This window comes from Nicotiana sylvestris, chromosome 5 (assembly GCF_000393655.2).
Source record: "Nicotiana sylvestris chromosome 5, ASM39365v2, whole genome shotgun sequence".
Taxonomy (NCBI): Eukaryota; Viridiplantae; Streptophyta; class Magnoliopsida; order Solanales; family Solanaceae; genus Nicotiana; species Nicotiana sylvestris.
This window is the reverse complement of record NC_091061.1, coordinates 113,951,906-113,978,825: the sequence shown is the minus strand read 5'-3', so window position 1 is coordinate 113,978,825 and position 26,920 is coordinate 113,951,906. Positions and strand designations below refer to the sequence as shown.

Here is a 26,920-nt window from a genome sequence, read left to right as displayed (position 1 = left end):
TAGGTCGCCCACCAGTAAAATGCGGGAATACATTTAAGTTCTAGGTCGCCCACCAGTAAAATGCGGGAATACTTTTAAGTTCTAGGTCGCCCACCAGTAAAATACGGGAATACATTTAAGTTCTAGGTCGCCCACCAGTAAAATGCGGGAATACATTTAAGTTCTAGGTCGCCCACCAGTAAAATGCGGGAATACTTTTAAGTTCTAGGTCGCCCACCAGTAAAATGCGGGAATACATTTAAGTTCTAGGTCGCCCACCAGTAAAATGCGGGAATACTTTTAAGTTCTAGGTCGCCCACCAGTAAAATGCGGGAATACATTTAAGTTCTAGGTCGCCCACCAGTAAAATGCGGGAATACATTTAAGTTCTAGGTCGCCCACCAGTAAAATGCGGGAATACTTTTAAGTTCTAGGTCGCCCACCAGTAAAATGCGGGAATACATTTAAGTTCTAGGTCGCCCACCAGTAAAATGCGGGAATACATTTAAGTTCTAGGTCGCCCACCAGTAAAATGCGGGAATACATTTAAGTTCTAGGTCGCCCACCAGTAAAATGCGGGAATACATTTAAGTTCTAGGTCGCCCACCAGTAAAATGCAGGAATACTTTTAAGTTCTAGGTCGCCCACCAGTAGAATGCGGGAATACATTTAAGTTCTAGGTCGCCCACCAGTAAAATGCGGGAATACATTTAAGTTCTAGGTCGCCCACCAGTAAAATGCGGGAATACATTTAAATTCTAGGTCACCCACCAGTAGAATGCGGGAATACATTTATGTTCTAGGCCGCCCACCAGTAAAATGCGGGAATACTTTTTAGCTCTAGATTTCGGAATCAGTAACCCCACCTGAATGTGGAAGGTTACAACAGAGATCCCCAAGCAGGAAACAATAAAAACCCCAGCACCAAGAAGCAGAAGGCTGCAAAGGCAAACGCGCGATTCAAAAGGAAGAAGGAACGCGTCTCAAAAGAAGCAGTTTGGGAACGTTATAGCATGACCCGACATAACAATTTTGATGAAGAAAGCCATAACCACTGAAGAAACCATTGAAAGGCTTAAAGAGGAGGGCCATGTTCCCAGCAGATCAAGCGGAGTGATGAAAACTGGCATTCAGAAAAGGCGAAGGACCAGTATCATCCCCTGAGTTCACAAAATAAAGGCATTAGAGGAAAGCGTTAGCCGACAAGAAAGCAAGGCAACAAGAACAAGTTGAAGATAGATGAGATCTCATGATCCATACTCTAGCTTAGCTTCTTGTTTTCCTTTCAGAAAAATGTAACAAGGAGATCGGTGAGCGGTAGCATCCCACAGCAGCATGCAACAGCGCACAACAGCAGCTAACACTACAGTCACGCGGTAGTCCCAGCTACCAAAATTTCCCGAACTACATTGACCTGATTCCTGTTCAGCCCAGGATATGTAGGAAACCTCTGAAGCAAAGGTTCGGTCAAGTCTTTTTCAAAAAATGCTTCACACGAAGTACTCGGACGAGCAAAAAGCCCGCTTCATCTTTGCGCGAAAACCCTTCGTGTCTTCGGGCAAAGAGGGGCAGCTGTAAGCACGTGATTTTTGCTTCACGGACAATCACTCCAAAAGAAAAAAAATAATGACAAATGACCTCGCTGTACAATTTGTCGTTTTGCCGTGACATGTGCTGTTAGTCATTTGTGGGTCTGTCCATTTTGCATTTAATCTTACCGATCAAAATACAAAAGTATGTATGTCATGGTAATTAAACCATAATTCGGTCATTAAAAAAGAAAATTCACAAAAAATATGTGTGCATCTTTATTTCAGGTTGTGATTTAACCATTTGGAATTGTTTTTTTTTAGTATGTGTGTGTTAAGTATTGATTAGTTGGATATGGCAAGTTCATTTTAATTTAGTTGTAATTTTAAAATTGGAAAACAAAAAGAAAAAGAGTGCAAATGGTGTAGTAAATCGGACATGGGCCTATTTTTGAATTGAGGCCCAAGTTCAGCCCACATCAGCCACGTCCAAGGACCCGGTCCAGACTAGGCCTGCCCAGGCACCTCCCGAAACGACGCCGCATCAGGCGTCTGATCTGAGTCGTTCAACCACATTCATCCAACAATCCACGTCTGCACCCGTAACCCGACCTGTTTAGCCGGTCCAACCCAACCCCTCACTAAAATCCAAACGACCTCGTCTCACCCCTCACCATCAGATCCAAGCCGTTGAGATCATCTGATCTAACAGCCCGGATCCAATCCTCTACTCCGTATATAAACCTTCCCTCACACCCCATGCCCCCTATCCGAACCCCCCCCCCTTCACTCATCGTCTTCACCAAACACTGAAACCCCCCAAACCCTAGCAGCCGCCCTAGTTTCCCTTTCACCAGGACCCGGCGGCATGAACGTCGATGACCACCCTCTGAACACCCTAGGACCACCTCACTGTCCTGAACATGGATCCGTTACCCCCTAGCCTCGAATCACCTTCCTTCGTCTCGAATCTTCATTTGAAAATTCGAGTCGAACTCTGACCTACACCAAACCTCACCATCTTCACACTAGACAGTCCCCGAACCTCCCTCGTGACCAAACCATGTTTGGTTTGGTCCGAATCTGACCAGGGAAACACGAATCCCAGATCTGCTATTTCGAACCCTAGGGTTCTTCGTGCCTGTTCCGTGCCTGTTCCGTGCCTGTTCCGTGCCTGTTCCGTGCCTGTTTAAACCAAGAGTTTATGGTCTAATGGACCTTAATCGAAGTGTTTCTCAAAACACTTCGATTAAGGGTTCCTCGTGCATGTTCCGTGCCTGTTCCGTGCCTGTTTAAACCAAGAGTTTATGGTCTAATGGACCTTAATCGAAGGGTTTCTCATATGAGAAACACTTCGATTAAAGTCCGTTAAACTTTGAGAAGGGTCTGTTCAAACACAAGTTGATTTTCCTGATCTTTTCTTTCAAAGATTTTAAGGTAAGTTTGTCTTCTCTTCTTCATTCCAGTTCGTGTGTGTGTTAAAGGTCTATTCGTATGGCCAAACATCTTGTTCAAATTGTGTTTTGAATTTTACCAACTGTTTTCTCACGCCTTGCCTGGACCTCTGTTATTTGATCAAATGTTTCCTCATTCACTGATAATGCGTGTGTATGTGAACTGCATAACTTACTGAATTGAAACTGTTTGAGTAATCAATCCCCAAGTTAACCTCTGTATTGACATGTGCAATCTGACCCCTTGCTGATACTGTTTGATTCTAATCCTTGGCTTTGATTGTGTATGTTGTAATTAGTATAGTCGATTCGATACATGTCGTTAAATAGTTTTAGCTGTTTGAATGGTAACAGCTTGATTTGTCTCGTTGAACATTGCTTGAATCAAAATTGAAGATCGACTATAGCTATTTACAATTGATGTATTTGAATCAGAAATATAAAGGGATTGATTTTGTTTAGTTGCAGTTAGAATTGGAGGGCATGTGCACTTGTGCACAACATGTGCATAAAGCCCTTTTGGATTAAAATAGTCTGACAGCACATGCTGTCAGATTATATTCTTGCTGCCCATGGCCTGTTTTAGTTTAATAAATGTTAAAAGGGGGCTGTCAGGGATCTCATGGGAGTTTTGTTATTTAAAATAACTAAGTGGAAAAACAACAGAGAGGGGGAATTTTGAGTTGTCCAGCAGGCTGTAAAGTGCTGGGATTAGGCTATAAGAAGGGGGACCTTCCGTTAGAGGAGGGGGGATTCTTTTTGGAGCCTAAAAGAGAAGGTTTTCTTTAAAAAAACTGAAAGAAAGAAACATAAATTCTGAGAATATTGTAACCAAACGCTGTCTGAAAACTACAGAAGAATTCACATTGGTCAAGTTGTCTTGGCCAAGTTCTGTTGTTTGCCCTGATTAAGTTGCTTGTGATTGTTGAACTGCTGGTGTTGCTGCATTGAATACTTTGTTATTTCTGTTGGTTCATTACTCTGGTTCTGGGATTGTTTGCTTGTTGCTCGACTGCTCGTGAGCTTCATCATTGTTGGCTGGTTGTTGTTGTTGTGTATCTGCTGTTGTTGTGTTTGTTGCATACCACTCAACTGATCATTCCTTTCTTCCTTTGCTTTCCTTACCAGGTACACAATTACACTACCAATGTAACTCGAAAGTTTGAGCAATGAGTGTAAAAGAGAAGATCTGCAGATGTTTTTTATATACATGGATTGTTGTGTTAAATGTCATGTAGTGTCTAATAGCTCACGTTTTTTGTTTGGGATACTGAAGGTAGCTTACAAGCCTAGCTGATGTCAATGTAGGGGATTGAATGATAGTTGTATATGTATGCTGTTAGATAAAGGTATTCCCAATGCAGTAGGTTGTATCTTGGATTTAGTTTAATTGTGTAGTATAATTCTTTAATGTATGCCAAGCATGAAAACTGTACACTACTAGTTAAGTTCTTTCTCTTCCGATAAATTGCCTCATCTAACTGGTAAACCATGCTTTAGAACAAAGAACACAAAGCTTGCAATCTCAACCGCATGAAGGTTGAGCCCAGGTCAAAACAGACCAAGCAGGCCCGCATCGAACAAACAGTGGCCCAGGTCTGGCCCATCCCGCATGAGCTGGATTTGGGCCGTAATGTTCAATCAGTTGTCTGTGTGCGTAATCACGTTTACTTATTCTGTAAAAGCATTTTGAATCCTGCTATAAATAAGCCTACAAGCATGTAATCAACTAGGACTATCTCTGTTTTCAATTAGTAGAGACAAACGCGACAAGAAACGTAGTTGCTATAGGATATCCTTTTAAAATAAGGACGAGATGAGCCTCGACAAATAAAAACGCACAAGCTGCGGGGCCCTCGTTAAATGTATATATCGAAGCATTCAGTTTCCAAGGCGGGTCGTTTAGCAAATCTCACGACCCTCCCGGAATAATAACGCGATAGCCTCTTTAAGCGCGTATTTAATAATTTTACCTTCTTAAATTCGGGTGCGCATTTATGTGACCCAAATCCAAATCTCGACGGATTCGAGATGTGTTTCTAATCACGGGTACATTGATTGTGACGTGGTTCGAGATGCATGTCCATGACGTCGCAAATTCCTTTTTAAAAGTAAGAATGAGACGAGCCTCGACAAACAAAAAATGTACAAAGCTGCGGAGCCCTCTAAATGTATGTATATATTAAAGTGTTTAGAATTCGGGATGTGCCGTTTAACGGATCTTTACGACCTTCCCCAAAATAACAAGACGCTAGTTGCTTTAGGCGCGCCTTTAACAATTTATTTTCCTTAATTCGGGTACACATTTATGTGACCCAAATCCAAATCTCAACTGAGTCGAGATATATCGATAACTACGGGTGCATTTATGTAACGTGGTTCGAGATATGTTTTCACGACGTTGCAATTCTCGTAAAATAATAATAATGACCGTGTGAAGAAGGAAGCAGTTGAGAAAGTGTTGGAAGATCAGCATAATGGGAACTTAGCTAAGGCTAATCCTATTGTTCCTAGTGATCCAAGTAATGATGAAAGGGCTTATAAGGAATCCACAATCGACTGGGTTCATAGAAGGTTTGGAACTAGCAAAGAGGAGCTAAGGTAACTCAATGTGACTACAAACCAATCATGTCATGATATTCCGTCCCAAATATTGGCAGATTCTGGGCAGATGAGGACCTTGATGAGATAAACTCAACAAAGGTTGTACGGAGTGATGCAATTGAGGTGGAGGATGATCAACTAGGCACAACAAAGACAATAGGAGACAAAGTGAGGGACAATAGCCCACCTGGTGATAGGCTGGCGACGCCAGGCCTAAAGCTAGGCTCCGCAGGTGTTAGGCTAGCGACGCCAGGCCTATAGCTAGGTACCCCAGGCGTTAGGCTGGCGATGCCAGGCCTGTCGCTAGGGTCACCTGATAAAGCAACGATAGTAAACCCTATACCTATTGCAACTGGAAAGATTTTGGCCTATGTAGATGGTGTTCCAATGTATGCATTAGAGAACAAACTTTATGATAATGTGAAGATTAAGGATGATACAGTAGGGTCTGACCAAAGCACAGGAAATGGAAAGGGTGGTGATATCAATATAACAGACATTTATAAGCAGCACACCATAGTAATTCCTGGTCTAGGCGGTGTTTATGAGCAGCAATTCAAAATGATGTATGTTGTTGTTTCTTCTATGGTGAATAGCAATGAAAAGGCTGATGAGCAGGCAATATTCCAAGAACACCTGGGGAAATAGAGGAAGTTCCTATGGAATATGGCACTGATCAAATTATGCAGCAACATCTTAATGTTCTACTGAAGACTCTACTACAATATTTACATGATTTAGTTACACACAATATGGCACCAATTTATGAAGACTTAATGAGACACAATCCTATGGAGGATGAGGGAGATGATGAATCAACAGTAGAAAACTTCAAATAGGTTGCTAGGGATGGGGATCTATCACCTACAGCCTGTGCTAAATGAGGTAAGAAAACAAAGAAGAATCAGAATAAAGAGCCACAACAACCTTCAAGAATTATGCCCAGGAGGGCAGCTTCTCTATCTAAATGAGGATCAAAACATTAATATGGAACATAAGGTCTGTGAATACACAGTAGGCCTTTCCTAGGGTGATCAACATGAATAGGGAGCATAAATTTTGTGTAATTGCATTGATGGAGCCTTTCAAAAGAAGAGACTCATTGATAGATATAGAAGAAAGTTGAATATGGAGACGACTTATGCAAATATTAATGGGCAAATATGGTTATTCTTTGAAGCAGTGGTGGAATGGGAATGCGGTTAAAAGTTAAATTTTGCACATAGGTTCAACATGTATTAAATCAGATGATCAAGCCAAATATGACAGTTGAGCGACCGCGCTAGAACCACGGAACTCGGGAATGCCTAACACCTTCTCCCGGGTTAACAGAATTCCTTATCCGGATTTCTGGTACGCAGACTGTAATATAGAGTCATTCTTTTCCTCGATTCAGGATTAAAATTGGTGACTTGGGACACCCTAAAATCTCCCAAGTGGCGACTCTGAAATAAATAAACCAATCCCGTTTCGATTGTCCTTTAATTGGAAAAACTCCCTTGCACCCCCTCGGGTGCGGAAAAAGGAGGTGTGACAAACATGATTTTCGGAAGATAATAGGTACTTGTTAAAGCCTTCGCGCCCCTTTTTTTAACTTCAAACTATTATGAATTTAAGTTCTTTTTATTTTGGGATTTTTTCCTTCCTATACCATATATGAAACTTTATTACCAAATATGTGCATAGTATCTAAATTACCCGCCTAGTCCACATTTTTCCTACAATTTCTGTACCATTCGTTTATTAGGAATTAATAAGGCAGAATCTTCCCTTAATAATGCGCGAAAAATCACGAAAGAATCTTGGGATTGATTGATTCTACATTAAATTCAAGTTTTGAAACGGAAAGGAGATCAAATCATATCACGGAAATCATTTATCTTCAATTTATAATCAAATTATGTTCCGTTTTTTTCTCATAATCGCTACAAATCAAAATCTCAGTTCGTTATTAAATCAAAATCGCTACAAATCCACCATTGATAGCCATTAAAAAGCTTGAAAGCTTTGAATTCAAATTTGGGTTTTCAAAAATCATTATTTGTTTGGATTGGGTGTTGTTGAAAATAATTGGGAATATGGTTTGGAGTTTATATCTCAATTTTGAGGGGTTTTGGTGAAGATTAGACTTGGTTTTGACTGAATTTCAGATTGAAACTCGAAGAAGAAGAAGACATATTGCTGAAATTGTAGATAAATTGTAGATATTTTGTAGATAAATTGTAGATTATTTGTATTCTGATTGTAGATGCTTTATTTTCTGTTTTCACAAATAAAAAAACGACTAAAACTTCTACAAATCTTCTAGAAAAACACAATTATGTCAAAAATCTCAATTATGCTACAATTGAATGGGAATTGGGATATTAAAATTCAATGTACCCAGTTTGTAGATATTTTGTAGATAATTTGTAGATTTTCAACATAGATTGTAGTTTAATTGTAGTATAAATGTAGTAATTATGTTGATAGCCTTACAAATAATACTGTTTTATACATTTAAACTGATTTGTAGTATATTTGTAGAATTGTTGTAGATGAAGAGAAAAATTTTGTAGTCAACATTTTTTCAACATAGATTGTAGTTTAATTGTAGTATAAATGTAGTAATTTTGTAGATAATTATGAAAACAATATTGCTTTATACATCATAAAACTGATGTGTAGTTTATTTGTAGATAAATGTAGGAATTTTATAGATATTACCGTAAAATCAGACTTCCATAAAATTTGAAATATATATATGTGGCATAGGATGTAAAAATCTCTTTTATTTATTTCAAATTCTGATCAATCCAACTGTAACTACTTCATATTTTTGATGTATCAAATGTGTGTATAAAGTGTGCGAAATCAAGAAACTCAAATTAGAAATAGAAAAAGTAAAACAGAAGTAAAAATAAGAAATGGAGAATGGAGAAGTAGAGAACAGAGGAGTTTCCTCGTCGGAAGCCGTCAACGGCGGCGAAGATGTATTTAGTTCAAATTCTGATCAATCCAACTGTAACTACAATTTATCTACAATTTCTACAATATGTCTTCTTCTTCTTCTTCGAGTTTCAATCTGAAATTCAGCCAAAACCAAGTCTAAATCTTCACCAAAACCCCTCAAAATTGAGATATAAACTCCAAAACATATTCCCAATTATTTACAACAACACCCAATCAAAACAAATAATGTTTTTTGAAAACCCAAATTTGAATTCAAAGCTTCAAAGCTTTTTAATGGCTGTGTGGAAAGCAAAGTAGTTCTACTAAGGCTTCTAAAAACCATAAACTGGTCAAAATGCATGTCTGTTTATCTTTTATTTCTGAAATATCATGATGTTGTTGCGCGAAGCTTGTTGTTCATATGCTTTTGTTGCTTTTGTTTCACATTCGTAGTGCACATTTCGCCTTCACGTTTGTGAATACTGTTATGTTAAAAAATCTTCAATTTTCTGTGAATTTTAATGGAGAATTTAGTTTCAGAAGATGGAAAATGGTAAAAAGAACGTGGGTATGGGTAAAACGTGGGTGAGACTTAGGGGTTAGGAGAGAGAAACGTGCAGATTCCTTTAATTAATGAGTAAATAATGTACAATTAATTATACCCTTAATTAATTATGGTATAGAATTGATAATTTGGTATACTAAATGTAATTAAGTCATACCTTAAATATTGAGGGTAATAAGGTTTCCTATGTAGCATAGGAATGTAAAAATTCCTTTTATTTTTTGCGTCCATATAATCTTAGCGCATTAATTGTGTTTTCTCGAATATTTTATCTACATTCAAATTAAGATTCGTTATACCAATAAAGTTGTTTGATAAATTAAATTATAATGCAACTTTAATCTATGAGGCAAATTTTGCTGGAATACTCGTCTTGACCATAAATTCACAGGAAGAACAGAGAAACACTTATAAATACATAGGGGAGTTTATAATCATATCCATAATTAGGAAGAAGAAAAAGGCAGAAAATGTGTCAAAAAGAAAAATATATTGTGATATATCACTTATTCCAACACAACTATCAATTTTTCAATTATACACCAATAATAAAAAACTTATACACGTAATTCTAAACTAAATACACCAATAATCACCAAATATAACATAAAAATTTATATTTTTTCACTTAATCATGATAATTTTTTATGATTTGGGGTAAACACACAATAAACTATTAAATATTATTTTTTTAAATATACATTATTTCTTCTAGACGCACATACTTTGAGGGAAAAATAATATAAGTCTAACTGTTATTGGACATACTTAAATGAGCATGCAAATTGAGATTAAGTAAAAGAATGAAGAGGATCAATCAAACACACATGAAGTAAAAAAAATTAGTTTTTAGGGATGCACTTTCTAGTAGATAATATTAAGAGAAGGGCATGTAATGTTTGATTTTTGAGTACTCACCAAATGTTATAATTTTCAATGTCCCCATTATGGAAGTTTCTTTTCCCCTTCCCCCACTCGTCCAAAATCCATGCGTAATTACATTTTCTATTTTCGTTCATCTTCTCACTTTCTTTCCTTTTCCTTTGTTTCTCTCTTTCTTTTTATAAAGTCAAAAATTATAGTAAAAACTAAAGAAAGAGTACTATTGATAAATAAGAAATGAACTAAGCACCTAATAGTAGGAAATTTTGGAGGGAAGCGATAATTACTCTAACCCTTCCCCTAACCTCCCTTGGACAAAAGAAGCAAAAAAATAAAAAAGGAAAGAAGAGTTCTAAAATAATTTAAAAAATAAGATTCAAACACTCAAAAATTGCAAACTTAAGAGTGATAAATGGTCTCTATATAAAGAAACAACCATAGCAAGTTCATAGCACTAAGACACTATACAAATTTATTTATTTTTTCTTTCTCTAATGGCTGCCTTTACCAAACAGTTTTCCTTCATCTTCCTCCTTCTTACCCTATTTCTTCATTGCAAATCCATGCAAGAGAAAGCCAATTTTTTAATAAAATCCCAAGCAACAACCATACTGAAAAAAAGACACAAGTAGTTATTCCTAACAAAGAACAAGAAGCAAATTTTTTGCCGGAAAATGAAAATAATGGCTATGGCCTATATGGTTATGAGTCTGGTCAACTTCCTCCTTCCACCATCACTACTAATAATGTAGAAAACCCCTACAAAGAAATCAACCCCGCTACAACCCTAACTAATAATATTTATAATAGCAAATACCTTCCCAAGAATTACAACCCTGTGGCCCATGTCACTGTCCCAAAGAATGACGACAACAACAACAATAATAATGAAGAGTACAAGAATACTAGTAGTACTAATAACAAAAATAACAATAACGGGGAATACTACAATGGTGACAGTACTAACAGCAAGAACTACAATGGGGATTATTATAATGGGGGTAGTACTAACAACAAAAACAATAACAATATAGAGTACTACAATGGTGGAAATGGTAACAACAAGAATAACAACAACAACAACAACAACAACAACAATAATGTGGAGTACTATAATAGTTATAGTGCTAGCAACAACAACAACAATAATGAGGAGTGCTTTAATAGTTATAGTGCTAGCAACAACAACAACAATAACAACGAGAGGTACTTCAATGGTGGCAGTACTAATAACAACAACAACTACTACTACCACAACAACGACAAAGAGGAGTATCAAGATGGGGGTAGCACTTACTACTATAACAATAACAACAACAACAAAGAGTACTACAGTGGTGGCATTACTAACAACAACAATAACAAAGATGAGTATTACAATGGGGGTAGCACTTACTACAACAACAACAACAACAACAACAACAATAATAATAATAATAATAATATAGAGGAGTATCACAATGAAGGTAGCACTTACTACAATAACAACAAGGAGTATCACAATGGGGCCAACACTTACTATAACAACAACAATAACAACGAGGAGTATCACAATCTACTTACTACAACAACAACAATAACAGCGAGGAGTATCACAATGGGGGTAGCACTTACTATAACAACAATAACAACTAAGAATATCATAATGGAGCTAGCACTTACAACAACAACAGCAACAACAAGAACAACAATAATGTGGAGTACTACAATAGTTATAGTGCTAGCAACAACAACAACAATAATGAGGAGTACTTTAATAGTTATAGTGCTAGTAGCAACAACAACAACAATAACAACAAGGAGTACTATAATGGTGGCATTACTAACCACAACAACAACAACGAGGAGTATCTTAATGGGGGTAGCACTTACTATAACAACAACAATAACCACAAAAATAAGGAATATCACCATGGTGCTAGCACTTACTACAACAACAACAATAACAACGAGGAGTATCACAATGGGGTAGCATTTACTATAACAACAACAAGAACAACAACAACAATAACAATGAGGAATATCACAATGGAGGTAACACTTACTACAACAACGACAACAACAATAACAACAAGGAGTATCACAATGGGAGCAGCACTTACTATAACAACAACAACAACAACAATAAAAATAACGAGAAGTATCACAATGGAGCTAGCACTTACTACTACTACTACAACAACAACAACAACAACAACAACAACAACAACAACAACAACAACAACAACAACAACAACAACAACAACAACAACAACAACAACAACAACAACAACGACGACGAGGAGCATCACAATGGGGATAGCACTTAATAACAACAACAACAACAACAATAATAAGGAGTACTACAACGATGACAGTACTTAAATCATTAAATACAACCTTAATAAAAGTCATCATAGATATTATTTAAATAATGCGTCTGAACTATTAAAGAAAATTAAAGAAAAAATTTGAGTTCTTGAAAAAGATGAATTATTATCAATCCTATTTATCTAAATCCTAAAAAATGAGTGTTATTATATTGATGTAGTATATTCGATCAATATTGTTTATATATTTTGTTAAAGTTCTTGCACGAATCCTTAACATAGATATTCATACCTTTAATCATAAGGTTGTGTGTCAAAATAACTTTTATCTCTCTTAGATATTATTTAATTAATAATCACTAATTAATTTAAATAGTAAGGATATATTTGAATAAGTAACATTTTGATTTGTTAAATACGTCAAATATTTTAATACAAATTTAATTTACTGAAACGACTAATGTTTGATACGGATGAAGTAGGGTTCAAAATTTTCTTTCTAAAACAAAATAATTTTGCATTCTAGGGATACAAATGTTTAGTTTTAACTGCCCGTAATAAAAAATGTGCTAAATCAAAAGCGGAAGATTTTTCTAGACTGTTTAACCATATTTTCAAAATCATATTATTTGAAAAATGCTTTTTATTAGGAGTACTTTTTGAAAAAGTACTTTTAAAAAGTAGTAGCAGATTATGTTTGGTTAATCAATTTAAAAAATATTTTTGCTAATATTAGAGTAGCAATTTATGCTTAGTCATTTATAATGACAGATCCAAGATTTTATAGTCATGATTGCTCGTCGGAAAGAGTTCCGAAAGATAAAAGATTTAGCTATGGGTGCTCTTGCACTACTTAGCTACATTTTTTACTAATTGCCTATATAAATATATTAAATCCAGGTAAAAACAATGGGTGTTTGAGCACTCATAATTAACTCTTCATGTGGATCCGTCATTTGTCAGTTAGGTTCTAAAAGTCCTTAAGAAAAAAAGCTACATTTTTTAGTTTTTGTTATTATTCAAAAGCATTTATTTTTTCTTTAAAGTTTGGGCAAACTCTAAAACAATTACTTTAAGAAAAAGTACTTTTGGCTCCCCAAAGTTTTTGCAAAACCTTCTAAAAATAACTGGAAGTTTCGTCAAATTCTTAAAAGATTCTTACTTAGTTAAATTGATGTAACATCAAAAAAAAAATTATTACCATTGTGAACATTTGAACATTTCTAAAATCTCTGACTCGTTTTATAGAAGTTTACGAGGCGTTATTATATAAAGATATTGTACCAAAAATCGCTATATTATTGGTTCGATGGAAACGAAAGATGATTATCGTATAAAAGACTCTCGTCATACCACTAGACTCTAACTCTTGATAGAAAAAAAAAATACTTAAGAATTTAGTCCCAAATCCGTTTCTTAATTATATTTCTGGCACACTCTTACTATTGAGGTTCAATAGAGAGTAAAAGTGGAAATTGCCATTTCAAAAGTGGCAGCAAAAAGAGATCATAAAAAGGCTGCTATGTACTGTTGAGGGACCCACATGGTTAGGAAATTGCCATTTCAAAAAGCTCGGAAATTCACGTGGGTCTTGTGGGCAAAATATGTAAAACGTGGCGCTTTAGGTAGAAAAGTAACTTGTTTTTTTTAAACCGTAAAAATATGTTTTGAGTCCAAAAAGTTGTCATTTAAGTTTCGGACTCGGCCTCTAGCAAGTTGGTTCTCCACAAAACTAACATAATTAGTTTACATAGTAATATAGCCTGTAAAATACTTGCAAATTATTTCGAAAGCCGAAGATATCTAATTGAAATCCTACCCTTCTTCTATTTTTACGTTTAGATGTGTTCGGCAAATGATAAAGACACATCATGATGGTCATAATTCTCAATTGACTGAACATAAACCACAGTGTGAAATTCACGCCATGACACACTTCTCATATCTTGTGTTTTAAGGAGCATTTTTGCTTTGGGCGAGACATACCAAAAATACACTGAGGCGTACTGGTGGGATGTAAGCATCATACGCCCCAACCTTTTGGGCGTTCGTCTAGATGTAAGCCTCAATATTCTGGGTGTTCATTTGGAGCATACGCACTGAAACTTTTTCCAAATTTGAGGTTATATTGCTTAATAAATTCTTTTTAAAACTTAAATATCTAAAAGTTAACTCATAATAAATTTTCAAACTAAAAATGTCAAAAGTTAACATATTTTAAAAAATTTATCCTAATTTCGTTTTTTTTTTCGTTTACTGAGTAACAATACACTTTAGACCTTTGTCTGCAAAATACAAAATATAAAAAAAAAAATCCTTTAATACTAACTCTCTTCCACGTTTGCATTTTTCTTCTTTATTATGCTTAATTTACTTTTTAATGTTAGAATTTCTTTTGATATCGCTCTAGTTATGAATAATTTGAAACACTACAAACTGGAGTATTGTTACAATCATTTAGGGGGGGGGGGGGGGTTGATGTAACGGATTCGTCTCTTACCGTCAGTTTTGACTAAGGCAAAATTTGGACAAAATAACAGCTAGAGAGCATAAAACAACATTGAAGAACAATATCCGTTTTCCATATTTTGGGGGGTGAGGCCAAAAGTAAAGGATTATTTAAGTTGAGCACGGAGTGATCTCTTTTAATAAAGCTAGACAAAATAATACTTTCGGGTACACTGAGGGATCAACGTCATCAATGACACCATCAGAAATACATAGAAAAGAAGGTAAAAATAAGAGAGTGAGAAGCTACGATTACTCCTTAAGTGTAAAAACGTTTTGAAGCGCAGTTCTAATGTACAACATTTTAATTGTGTAAGCACAAGTTACAAAGGAACTTGACGAGAGCAGGTCTTACAACTCTTTTCAAGTAGCACACTCTTCTCCGAGCAATCTACATCTGGAAATAAAACTAAGTACGCCGTTTCCTATCATCATCATCCTCTTCATCAGAATCACCACTCTCACGGAAACGTGGATTCTTCTCCTGCAGCAAAAGAATGTCACATTGCAACAACAAATATCACTAAAACTGAAGAGGGGACAAACAATAGAAGCAAAAGATTTGAAGCTCAATCTCCTATTCGTTAAATCACAAGCTAAAGTCAGGGAATTTGCTTCTTTAATATCCACACTGACTTCGTTTCATTGTCCAATTTTACATTATTTCGTTTCAGTGGCGAGCATAGAGTACATATGAAAAGATGGAACAGGACATGCTGGTGAAAAAAAGCAAAGCAATAAAAGATGTAGCTTAAGTAAATAAAAGAAAATACCGGTCTGGACTCATGATCAGAGGTTCTTCGAGATTCACGGTCGTAACTCCTCTTTGGATAATCTGACCGATGGTGGTCATCTTCCCTGTGTCGCTTGCGATGATAGTCTGTTTTCCTCATAAGATAGAGTTGTTTGTTAAATATACTATACTGAAACAAAAGATAGAAAAATACAATGTTGTAAGGCATTAGAACTGAATCAAAAGCTTTGTAAAGCATACCTCTACCGTGTCGATAAGAACCTCCATAACCTTGATTTCCACCATGTCTACCATCTGCAGTTTATTGTATCAGTGATTGCCATAGACACCGTAAAAGTAAGTGTACCGTGTTTATTATCTATCACATTATATTGCAAAACCTAAGGCATATAAACTGTGAAGTTACTGGAAGTGCAAGAAAAACTCAATGGCGGTTGAAGGTCCGGTGGATCAGCTATTCAAAGCTTAATTTGAAATCCTAAAGGGGTTGTTTCAATCTCTTCCTTTCACTTTTCCTTGTTAGAGAAATGTCAAGTTAAATCTGATTTTCAAAAGATTAATGAAACACAGCACGAATTTGGAAAAAGCCAGTTTAATTATAGGGAACAATACGGCTAGCTCAAAATTTAGAGTGGAACAAAACCAAAATCGTTAACAACCAGAAGTTGCCATTCAACCAGTGCTCAAACTTATACAATTTAGCCGTACACATTTCATTCGCAATGGAGCATTCAGAATGTAGACATTATGCTTACAGCATTAGTTGATATCAAAACTACCATTCCTCTGACAGCTTAACTATACCCAACCCATCAAATAAAAGGCACATATACTCGAACTAGTGTGGTGTCATGCAACAAATAGACAGGTTGTGAAATCAACATTGAAACAAGCAGATAATAACAATTCAGAAGAACTTCGCCACCAAACCGACTACTAATACAAGCATTACTTAGAGTCAGTTGTACCCTTAGCTAAAATCAAAAGCTTTCTACTGCATTAAAGCACACACAAGTCCTGTAGAAGTAAGTCTAAATCTGCAGATAAGAGGCGCTTCAAGTTGACTCTTCATCAAATGCAATAACATCTTCCTTTTTGGAAAAAGGAAAAGAAAGAAGACAAAAATATTGCAGTCGTTACATTTCACATTCCACATATTATCAAATTAATTTGAGAGAACGAAGCTCTTCGCTAAGACGCAAGAAAGAGTCAATATTATCAAAGAAAGAACTGATGACTAAGTTCAGAGCCCTCAAACTTACAGTGAGGTGGCGGCATAACTGGTGGGTAAGCGCCCAATGATCCTGTACCATAATCCACTAGCTGCCTTTGTGCTTCCAACTCCTTTTGGACCAATTTTCCATAACCGCCTCGACGTATAACTAGTTAAGGTATTCAATGACGGCCCAAAATTCTTAAATATTAAATGGATAAAGAAAGGAAAAAATGAAGTCTTAAACCCTGTAGCTCGGACTATCATGCAAGAGTTTCAAACATTAGTCAGATAAGGTGATGAAAACTTACTCAATTGATTAACCATGAAGTATAACATTTCTGTGTACATTCATGGGTTAAACATTAAGTCTTTTCTTTGAATTAAACCATAATTCTTAAACACATACTCCCTCTGTCCTAATTTATGTGATGTGTTTGACTGGGCATGAAGTTTAAGCAAAAAAGAAAGAATTTTGAAACTTGTGGTAAAAATGAGCCATAGATATTTGTGTGCCCATAAATCATCTCATTAAGGGTAAAATGGGCATTATAAAGTTAAATTGTCACTAAATATAGAAAGGTGTCAACCTCCAGGGGTTGGCCTGGTGGCAATTGACTTGAGCCTTGGGGTTTGCTCCCTTTCAAGGTCTCAAGTTCGAAACCCACTGGGTGCAAACAATTTCTGAGGGCCATCGGACTGGGTAAAACCTGAATTAACCGTGGTGCACTTGCGGGAAACTCCTTGCCGAGGGCCTGTGCACCCCCGGGATTAGTCGGGGCTCTTAGAGACTCGGACACCCGGTGCAAATCAAAAAAAATATATATATATATATAGAAAGGTGTCATTCTTCTTGGGGCTGACTAAAAAAGAAAGAGTGTAACATAAATTAGGACGGAGGGAGTATATATTAGAAAACCATGTAAACAATGTCAACCATCTTTCTTATCCTTGATTAACGTATCTATGAGCCAACATTCACCTTCATAAAAGAATGGTCACTTACGCTAAAGAGTGCACTGATCTACGTCATAGAAGTTCTGATTCCTGACAAACATTAATGACAGAAGAATAAGTGAAGATCTACTTCGAGGTATTTCCTTGCAACATAAATAACAAAGAAAACAATTGCCTTGTTAAAACTTTGACCATTGCCTTGTTAAAACTTTGCAATCATCCCACTGGTGACAAGATGAAATTTCCATTTCTTTCATCAAGTCAATTATCCTACAATCACAGGAGAGGGATGCAGAAAAATGAAGCGTTTGAGACCACTAGGTTCATTCACCCAAAGCAAAATGCAATTACAAAAAATCAGGGTGACTAACTACTTGAGAAAAAATGCTCTAGAATCTTATGATCAGAAGAGGAAAGAAGCTTTTGTTTTAACCACTACCTTATCTAGTAACTAGATGTGGAGGGTTGTGTTCTTGTAGATGATGATACAGAACCTGAAAAAGACAATAGAATCTGATCCACCAGACTTTTGATGCCCCACAGCTACTTCTAGGGTAAGTACTTACTGAATAAATACTATATAAATACTTCTTAAGGAGGCACTTGAGTGATCAACAAAGAATAACCAGTACAATGTTAATGTATAGAGGAATGATTTACAAAATTACACATATTACCTTGTCAAGTACCACTTTAGTTATCCTTGCCATATAGACAAGTTACACGTATATTTACGTAATAATTTTTAAAATCAGTACATATCTACATAATAATAATAATAATAATAAAAACGTGTCAATCCATTAAATTACATCCTTTTCTCAATTTACTTACTGAGTAAATACTCCAAGTTTACTAACTGGCATAAATCTTTCAAGCTGCAAATATTCCAAGTTTTAATGGATTCTTTTTTTAATCAAAAGTACACCATGTTTTAGTCGATTTTTACATAAACTTCCCTGTTTTTTTACTGATCATTGTACATAACATTTGTCGAAACTTCACTATTAGACATACTTCTGCATAACACGAAGTATAGTTGACTAACTTTGTCCTAATAGTTACATGCCTTTTATTCCCATTCCAGTGTCCATTCAATTGCAATGTTCATCACTTTAGGCCACGATAGGACCAAAACATATTTTCTCTGAAAAAAAATATATAAAAATAGTTAAAAGAATGGAAAGAAAGTTGTTAACACATGCTTATCAACTGAAGAGAAGGATATCTGGATCGTAGTCAGTACGATATTCGTCGCGCACCTGGAAAAAAGATGTAAATCAGATCACACACTAGCATGAATCTCAAGATAAAAGGATGAACCACTAAGGAGATTACCTGTCCACCACTCCTACCACGGCCCCATTGCCTACCTTCTTGAAATCCCCAGTCAAAATCCACACGAATAGGGCGATCATCAAGAATTGTCCCACTGATATATTTGACAGAATCTTCAGTGTCGTCCCTAGAGTAGAACCTGAAAATATTTTTACAGTTATTACAGATGCAAAATGATATTCTCCTTGCCTTCTTTTGTTTTCTTCTTTGGCTTCTTTCCCTTTAACGGGAAAAGGGCTGAATGGGAGATAAACCCAAAGGTATACATGTAAAAAACTATAATGTACACCTAATACCATCTTGGTGTTTATAAATAGAATTTACTTCAACTACCAAAAAAATTATGAGCAAATAGGTTTTTGCTTATAACTGCAGAAACAGTGACAGCACTAAAGAGAAAAGCTCGTGATATTCCCTAATGGCAATTTTTTACTGTGGCATAAATATATACTACTTATTCATCTGACATCATTTCAACAATTTCTCTCCTTTTGCAGTTAAATATTATTTGAACTCCTTGCCATCAAACCTCATATAATAATTCATTCAAACATTGTTCTTAAACTTTGTCAATGTCAACCCAAGTCAATTAAAATGGCACAAAGGGAGTACGTCAGCAACAATCCTATTGCAAAAGAAATGTGTACAAATAAGTGGCAAAATTTGACATACTTGGAACAGGGCAACAAGACAGAGAATGCAAAGAAGCAGATTTACTTCCCTTATACAAATGCAACAACCACCCAGGCATCCCAAAGAAATACAACCTAAACAAATACCATAACCTCTAAAAGTTTTCTTGAAACATTGGTAAAAATGTTCTGCAAGGCATCAAAGAACTATATAGTAGCTTCTGGACAGATATTGTTGCAGGAAGTTGCAACCACATATTTAGTACATTGGGTTTTTAAAGCAAGAACCTGGATCTACTTTCACGTTACGAAATGTTAATTTGCATCCGTTTTTGTAAGGAATCTATTAATCTTTCTCTGACTTTCAGGCTACAAACTCTCTTATTTCCTCATTAATGATATCATTAAGAAGGTACCAAGTGAGCGACAACTGAGTGGAACAAGAGATAACATCAAAGATGCACAGCCAAAGTACTCCAACTTTTTGTTGTGAGACCTGTAAGACTAAGACAAAGTAAACCAACCCTGGACTTGAAAAAAGGGAGAAAAGGATTAAGACAAAAATAGGAGGGAATTTTCCTTTTCTTTTCTACCAAACAGGAGCGAGATTTCCTTGTCAGTTAAAAGTAGCCGAAACATGGAAAGCTAAGACCCCATTTGACTAAACATTTGTAACATCAATAAGGACTTCAGGATTATGAACAAAATAGCTATACATTTTTTTTATTGGTAACAAAATAACTACGTATCTGGGGATTAGTGTCGAATAACAGTCGCACATATCCTTTTTCTCCCAATAGATGCAATAGAAACAATAAATACTCTCCACTCCACTCCTCTCTTTTCTTTTCTCCTGCATATCCCTCCCCTTTCGGACTCTTCAAATTCAAAAATTCTATGACAAAGTTTGACATTGATCATTATGTCAGAATAAGATAGATAATTGCAATGGGATTGAATCCATAAAAAAGTGGAACTGCAGAAATATTTTCAGATATTTCAATTTTTTGGAAGTCCCTGCTTTTTTCGTACCTAGACTTGTAAAAGATTTAAGTACTTTTACGTTGTTGATAAAAAGTTGTACATTTCCATTCTCTCGCTAACGGTAGCTATACCCTAAATCACTGCTGCCTTGGGCCCTCGTCGCCAGCGACGCAGCCTCACAGGTAAGGTCTCCTCTCACTCTCTCTCCTTCTATCTTCCCTCATCTCTCTATCTCCGGTTCTCTTTCCCCTCTTCTGTGTCTCCCTCCCTTTTTCTTCTTTTCTTTTTTATCACTTATCTGTCCCTAGGCCATCGCCGGCGACATCCCCATTAGTCTTCCCCCTTCTTCCTCCTTTCTCTCTCTCCCATCTTCTTCCCTTTCTCCCCCTCTCTGTGTACCATCTCCCAACCGCTGGTCCACTATACCCCTTGCTTCTCTCTCTATCTGTTTCTCTATTCCTCTTTCTCTCTTTCTTGCGGGTGTTGGGTGTTAGGCGAACAGAAATAGGCCCATTTTCTGTCAAAGACCAGCCACGCGCCGGCGCATCCCGTAAGATTACCAGCGCGTGAGCAGCCTGCTGGTGAACACGGTAGTTGCTGTAGAACGAGGTCGAGGATTAGGGTAGAAGGTTAGGGGGTAGCTAGGAGTATTCCTTTATCATACTAGTGGCAGTAGTATTAGTCTTGTAGTCATTTTTTCTTTTTTTTCTTTTTTTCGTCTTTCCTATTCGTAGAGCTATATTCCTACCTGTTATTTCATTTGCTTTAGTTATTTTACTATATCGATGCTGTTACTGCTTATTGTTACTGCTCCTTTTCATTTTGTCCTTGAGCCGAGGGTCTTCGGAAACAGCCTCTCTACCTCCACGAGGTAGGGATAAAGCCTGCGTACACACTACCCTCCCCAGACCCCAATTGTGAGATTATACTAGGTATGTTATTGTTGTTTCAATCTTTTTGGCTTTTTTCCTTTTAAGATATCCTAGGTCTTTCTTCAAAAGATCCAAATCTTTTTCCATAGTGCTGACTTCCCTAGAACTCTGCCTAATACCTTCTCTACTCTCAATAGCTAACTCCATACTTATCCAGCAGTATTAACCAAAGCCTTGATATTATAATCTTGCCTCCATCCTTTTGTTTCACAAGCCCTAAGAACATTAGACATTCGAATTATACAGCTCAATGCAATGTGCTCTTCCAATCGTACTGCTTCTTTTTAATTTAGCTTTTCCTCGTACATCTAGACCCATCGTTCCCTCTCAAGCCACCTTCATATCATCCTATCGTAACACAAATTTAATAGCACCTCTCAGCTTGAACCCTATATGTTGAAACGTCTACTCGTACAGTGTCTATTCGGCAGACATCAGTCTTGAATTATGCCTATGTCATTGGCCTTAAACTAACACAGTGAACTTCGCACAAAAAAAGAAAAACAAAAAATATATATATTGACCCCTTGCCTCTACCATGTATCTTGACCTTCGTTGGAAAACCTAGGCCTTCTTTGACTGCATCAAATGGAAGTCAGACTTAGTAAATGACACATAATATGCTAAGGTAACTATAGAGAGCGTATCAAATTACATTAACCACTACACTGAATCAGATCAAATGGGTACATTCGACTGATCGGATCAAATTATTGTGGTATTAAGCATCTTTAATAATCTTCAGAGTACTTATTAAGTAGAGATGGAGCACATGATTCTAAAAAACTAGAAGGAACTGGTTAAAGCTGAAGCATGAGTACCATAATTGGAGAAGAAATTATACAGTTTAAAGTTAACAACACAAAATGGAAGAAATGGGAGACTGAAAGCAAGGTTCAGGCCATACATTACAAAGCAGAACCCGCAAGGAGTTTTGCAATTCTTATCCAATCCCATAACTATCTTTTTAATCTCTCCAGCACGAGAGAACAGCTCATATACTTGCTCCTCTGTTGTGTAAAAGGACATGTTCCCCACATAAACAGTTGTCGCCTTTAGCAAAGCATCTTCAAATTCTTCTTGTGTTCCTGGAAACCTTCGATCCCTATATGCTGAAATTTTGGCTAAATCCTAAGAGAAAGAAACAGCAGAGAAGGCGGCGCAGACCCACCCACCCCCGGCATTAGCACAATCCACCGAAAACACAACCTAAGAACAGTATATCACTGGACAAATTGTTTATTGAACAAACACCCCAGGTATACAGCACACTGGAAAAGCCAAAGAACACTGGCGTTCATATTACCTTGAACAGAGAAGCCATTACGTTTTGCTCCCAACGACATCCAAGGGCAGCTCTAGGGTATCAAGAAGAAGAAGAAACAAAATGCGTTAAGCAAAGCAAATAAATTAAGAGGGGTTAGATAGCCGCTTAGACCCCTTAAGTTTGAATACTGACACTTCGATGCCCATCTTCATCTTGTTTCCTTTTCTTTCTTTTTGCTTTTTGTACATTTAAAATGTTTCATTATTATAGGGTCAAAATAGGTACACGGTACACCTAGATTATGTGAGTTCGCTTGTTTTTCCTTGGCCAAATACATAGACAACCCATTAAACTTTGGTCTAATTTTTTATTTTGGCACTTTAATTTAGCCTTGTTCCATTTTGGTCTTCCAATTCTATTTCTTTTATTCCACTTTGATAAAAGCTGACTAGATTCCATGTGTGATTTGTCTCACCCTTGTTGCCTCACCCTTGTAGGCTCTAGAGCTGAAGTTTTTATTTTATAACTGGCGAACTTCAACTCTAGAGCTGAAGTTTTTGTCTTTGTAACTGGGAAATTTCAGCTATAGAGATGAAGTTATTTAGTTCATTGTATGTTTTTTTTTCAATCCGCTAGGCAAACGCCTAGGGTTAGTTTTATTTATAACATGATAAACGACAAAATACAATGTCAAGATATCCTACGTAATGAACGAAATAGAGTTTGAATTTAACAAATATCCTATTATCAAAATTGAGTGTTGCACTCAACATTGATATAACATTAAAGCTATTAAACTTTGAAATATAAGACTTTATCCAAGTATGTGCCTGTTGTTTTGGGACTGCCGATCCTCCGTGTTCGATCACGCCCCAGCTCCCATTAATCTTTCGTCAAGATGAACATCATAAATGTCTTCTGTGCGCTAACTGCGTCTTCTTTCCTCGCTGCACTCCTTTTGATTCCTTGAGGTGATCAATGGAGACAGCTTTGTGCTTTGTACTCCAAAAGCACGTGAGCTCCATTTACTCTTGGTGAGCAATTCATGTTCGACAGCCTTTGTTCCTTGAGCAGTTCATTGTATGTTTACTACCCCAAATGACACTCTTTTCATATAATTTTTACCTGGATTCTTTTACTGCAATTGTTATGGCCCAGTTCTCAGTTCCTTTCTTTTCAATGGAACGATGACATAATATACAAACCTGAAGTTCATCATCCAGGAGTAAAAGCTAGATAGAAAATAAGCTTCTGGTGCAATATCTCGCCTTCACAAACGGTAGCAGTCACACAATATCACATGAAAATCATTTAAGCATGAGATTTTGTAAGCAAAGTCAACCTATTGCACCTTTTAGCAAGCAAAAAAAAAACATATTGCACCAGCAGATCATCTTTTCTCTAAGGTATTAGACTAGTAGACTAGATAGAAAATAGCAGCAGAAGAAAGAAGAAGAAGAAGAAGAAGAAGAAGAAGAAGAAGAAGAAGAAGAAGAAGATGAAGGAGGAGGAGAAAGGGGGCTGAAGTTATTTAAAAAGTGGGTACAAGTTTGATCGGCTTTCTTCCTTCAAATTTGTTGATTTTTATTCTATTTCACACTGATCCTTTCTTCTTTTTTTTCTCTCCATCATTAATCGCGTAGAGTTTGAATTTGGTCAAAAATAATTCAGTAGAGTTTCTTCCTTTTCTTTTTTAGTTGGGATAAGTGATTCAGAAGAGTATTTAGTAGTGCGAAAACTGGATTTTTGGTTTATCTTAATTTGAATTGTGGAGAAGCCTTGTAAATCTGACCATCTTACCACCGGTGCCGGAATCTCACGCTATCCAGTAAGTTTTTCAGCGATCTCATACTTTGAATCTCCTTTGTTCCTTTTCATTTTGTTGATTCTCCCGATCCCCGATCTCGTTTTTCTGAGTGAGCTCACTCAGTCCGTCGATCTGGTTCACTATCGGAGCTTGAAAATCCTGGTAAGCATTTTATTATCTGGGTTTTGCTCAAAACCGAATTTTGGCATCTGGGTTTGGCTCAAAATCGAATTTCTGTTAACTGGGTTTTGCTCAACATTGAATTTTCTCATCTGGGTTTTGCTCAATCTCGAATTTGTTATCTTGGTTTCGCTCAATAATCGAAATTGTTAGCTGGGTTTTGCTCAAAATAAAATTTTGGTTTTTGGGTTTTGCTCAAAATCGAATTTTGATATTTGGGTTGCACTCAAAATCAATTTGTTTCTTCAGGTATAGTACCTTTTTTAAAATAATTTCTCACTTATTTTCCTTTTGTTCTTTCTAGATTTGATTTATTTTCAGATTCCGGGTTTGATTTATTTTTCTTGAGGGTATAGTTTTGATCCGTTCATTTTGTTGTACTACGGTAGAACTTGGTGAATTTTGTGTAGTTCTTTGCTTTCTCCCCACATTTTCCCTACTACTGTCAGGGCTACACCAGTGGTAGCGGTGACTGCCCTCTTTTTGGTCTTTGGGTCATGGTTTTTCGGTGTTTTCAGGGAAATTCTCGAAGTGTTGGAGACAAGTTGGGCGCACGAGCACTAGCAAAGGAGAGCAACCTGGACGGGCGTCAGCAAAAGGTGGTGGGAAGCGGTGTGTGAGCGTACAACTACATCGAGTATAGCAAATAAACACAAGTTTGGTTCTCAGGAGTTGGTACCTCCCGTTCTCTTTTGGTGTTAGCTAAATTGATGTTACTTTAGTTCACAATAGTTCAGTTCAATCATTCTACTAATGTACTAGTAGCCACTTGTTTCCTTCTAGTTTGATTCGTTGTCCGTTGTGCACTAGCGAGTCTTATTTAGATTGTCGTAGGTATAGTAGCTGCAGTTTGGGATGATAGATTAAGGGCATGTCCTCGGGTAGGGCATAGTGTAGGGTCGGGGTTAGGGGGTGGGATGGGAGGTAGGGGAGGTAAAGGGGGCAAGGGAGCCTATAAGTTGAGAATCGGGTCATGGGACATAGGTTCACTAACGAGTAAGTCTATAGAGTTGGCAAAGATCCTTCAGAAGAGGAAGATTAATATAGCATGTGTCCAGGAGACTAGGTGGGTTGGATCGAGGGCGAAAAATGCGGATGGGTATAAGTTGTGGTACTCTGGAGTCCGGGGAGGTAAGAATGGAGTGGGTATCCTGGTAGATAGTCATCTTAGAGAGTCGGTGGTAGAGGTTAGGCGGGTGAATGATAGACTAATGACTATTAAATTGGTGGTGGGTGAGTGTACTTTAAATGTCATTAGTACGTACGCGCCGCAAGCGGGCTTGAATGAGGAGATTAAAAGGCGCTTTTGGGAGGGGTTGGATGACGTCGTTCGTAGTATTCCGCCTTCCGAGAGGTTATTCATAGGAGGAGATTTCAATGGTCATATTGGGTCGTCGGCAGGTGGTTATACTGAGGTGCATGGCGGCTTTGGTTTTGGGGAGTGGAACGAAGGGGGAACTTCGCTGTTGGACTTTGCCAAGGCATTCGATCTAGTGATTGCGAACTCATGTTTTCCGCAGCGGGAGGAGCACTTGGTTACTTACCAAAGTTCGGTGGCGAAGACTCAGATTGACTATCTCATCCTCAGGAGATGCGATAGAAGGTTGTGCGAGGATTGCAAAGTTATCCCAGGAGAGACCCTTGCGACGCAGCATAGGCTTTTGGTGATGGACATTAGTATTAGGATAAAGAGGAAGAAGATGTCAATACGAGGATGCTCGAGGATTAGGTGGGGCGCTTTGACTAAGGATAAAGCTCAGGATTTGGAAGGAAGGTTATCGGCAATGGGAGCTTGGAGAAGTAGTATGCAAACACTATATGGTCGACGACGGCGAACTGTATAAGGAAGGCGGTGAGAGAGGTGTTAGGGATATCTTCGGGCCGCACCGGTGGCCACAAAGGAGACTGGTGGTGGAATGTAGTTGTCCAAGGTAAAGTGGAAGCAAAGAAGGTAGCTTACCTATGGTTAATAGGGAGCACTAATGAGGAGGAGAAGAGAGCGAACAATGAGAGGTATAAGGTAGCTAGGAAGGAGGCGAAGATGGCAGTGACAGAGGCTAAGACGACAGCTTTTGCTCGTCTGTATGAGGAACTA

At 37.1% G+C, this 26,920-nt stretch overlaps 3 protein-coding genes across 3 annotated transcripts; 2 read left to right on the top strand and 1 right to left on the bottom strand.

Annotated features, from left to right (window-relative positions):
- Positions 1-8,472: 8,472 nt before the first annotated feature.
- LOC104211520 (uncharacterized) lies at positions 8,473-13,126 on the top strand. Its single transcript, XM_070146780.1, has 4 exons — positions 8,473-8,569; positions 10,460-11,489; positions 11,600-11,978; positions 13,025-13,126. The coding sequence occupies exons 1-4, from the start codon at positions 8,473-8,475 to the stop codon at positions 13,124-13,126; spliced, it is 1,608 nt and encodes a 535-aa protein (XP_070002881.1).
- Positions 13,127-14,892: 1,766 nt separating this feature from the next.
- On the bottom strand, positions 14,893-22,984 carry LOC104211511 (nuclear cap-binding protein subunit 2). The gene is made up of 8 exons (XM_070174600.1): positions 22,878-22,984; positions 22,479-22,702; positions 19,024-19,162; positions 18,914-18,947; positions 16,778-16,891; positions 15,756-15,809; positions 15,535-15,641; positions 14,893-15,245 (listed from the first exon to the last, which is right to left on the bottom strand). Exons 1-8 carry the CDS (start codon positions 22,893-22,895, stop codon positions 15,171-15,173), a joined length of 765 nt encoding a protein of 254 aa, XP_070030701.1. The 5' UTR covers positions 22,896-22,984; the 3' UTR covers positions 14,893-15,170.
- An 832-nt stretch (positions 22,985-23,816) lies between these two features.
- Positions 23,817-26,669, top strand: LOC138869182 (uncharacterized). Its single transcript, XM_070146779.1, has 3 exons — positions 23,817-23,852; positions 25,344-25,437; positions 26,227-26,669. Exons 1-3 carry the CDS (start codon positions 23,817-23,819, stop codon positions 26,667-26,669), a joined length of 573 nt encoding a protein of 190 aa, XP_070002880.1.
- The last annotated feature ends 251 nt before the right edge of the window (positions 26,670-26,920 follow it).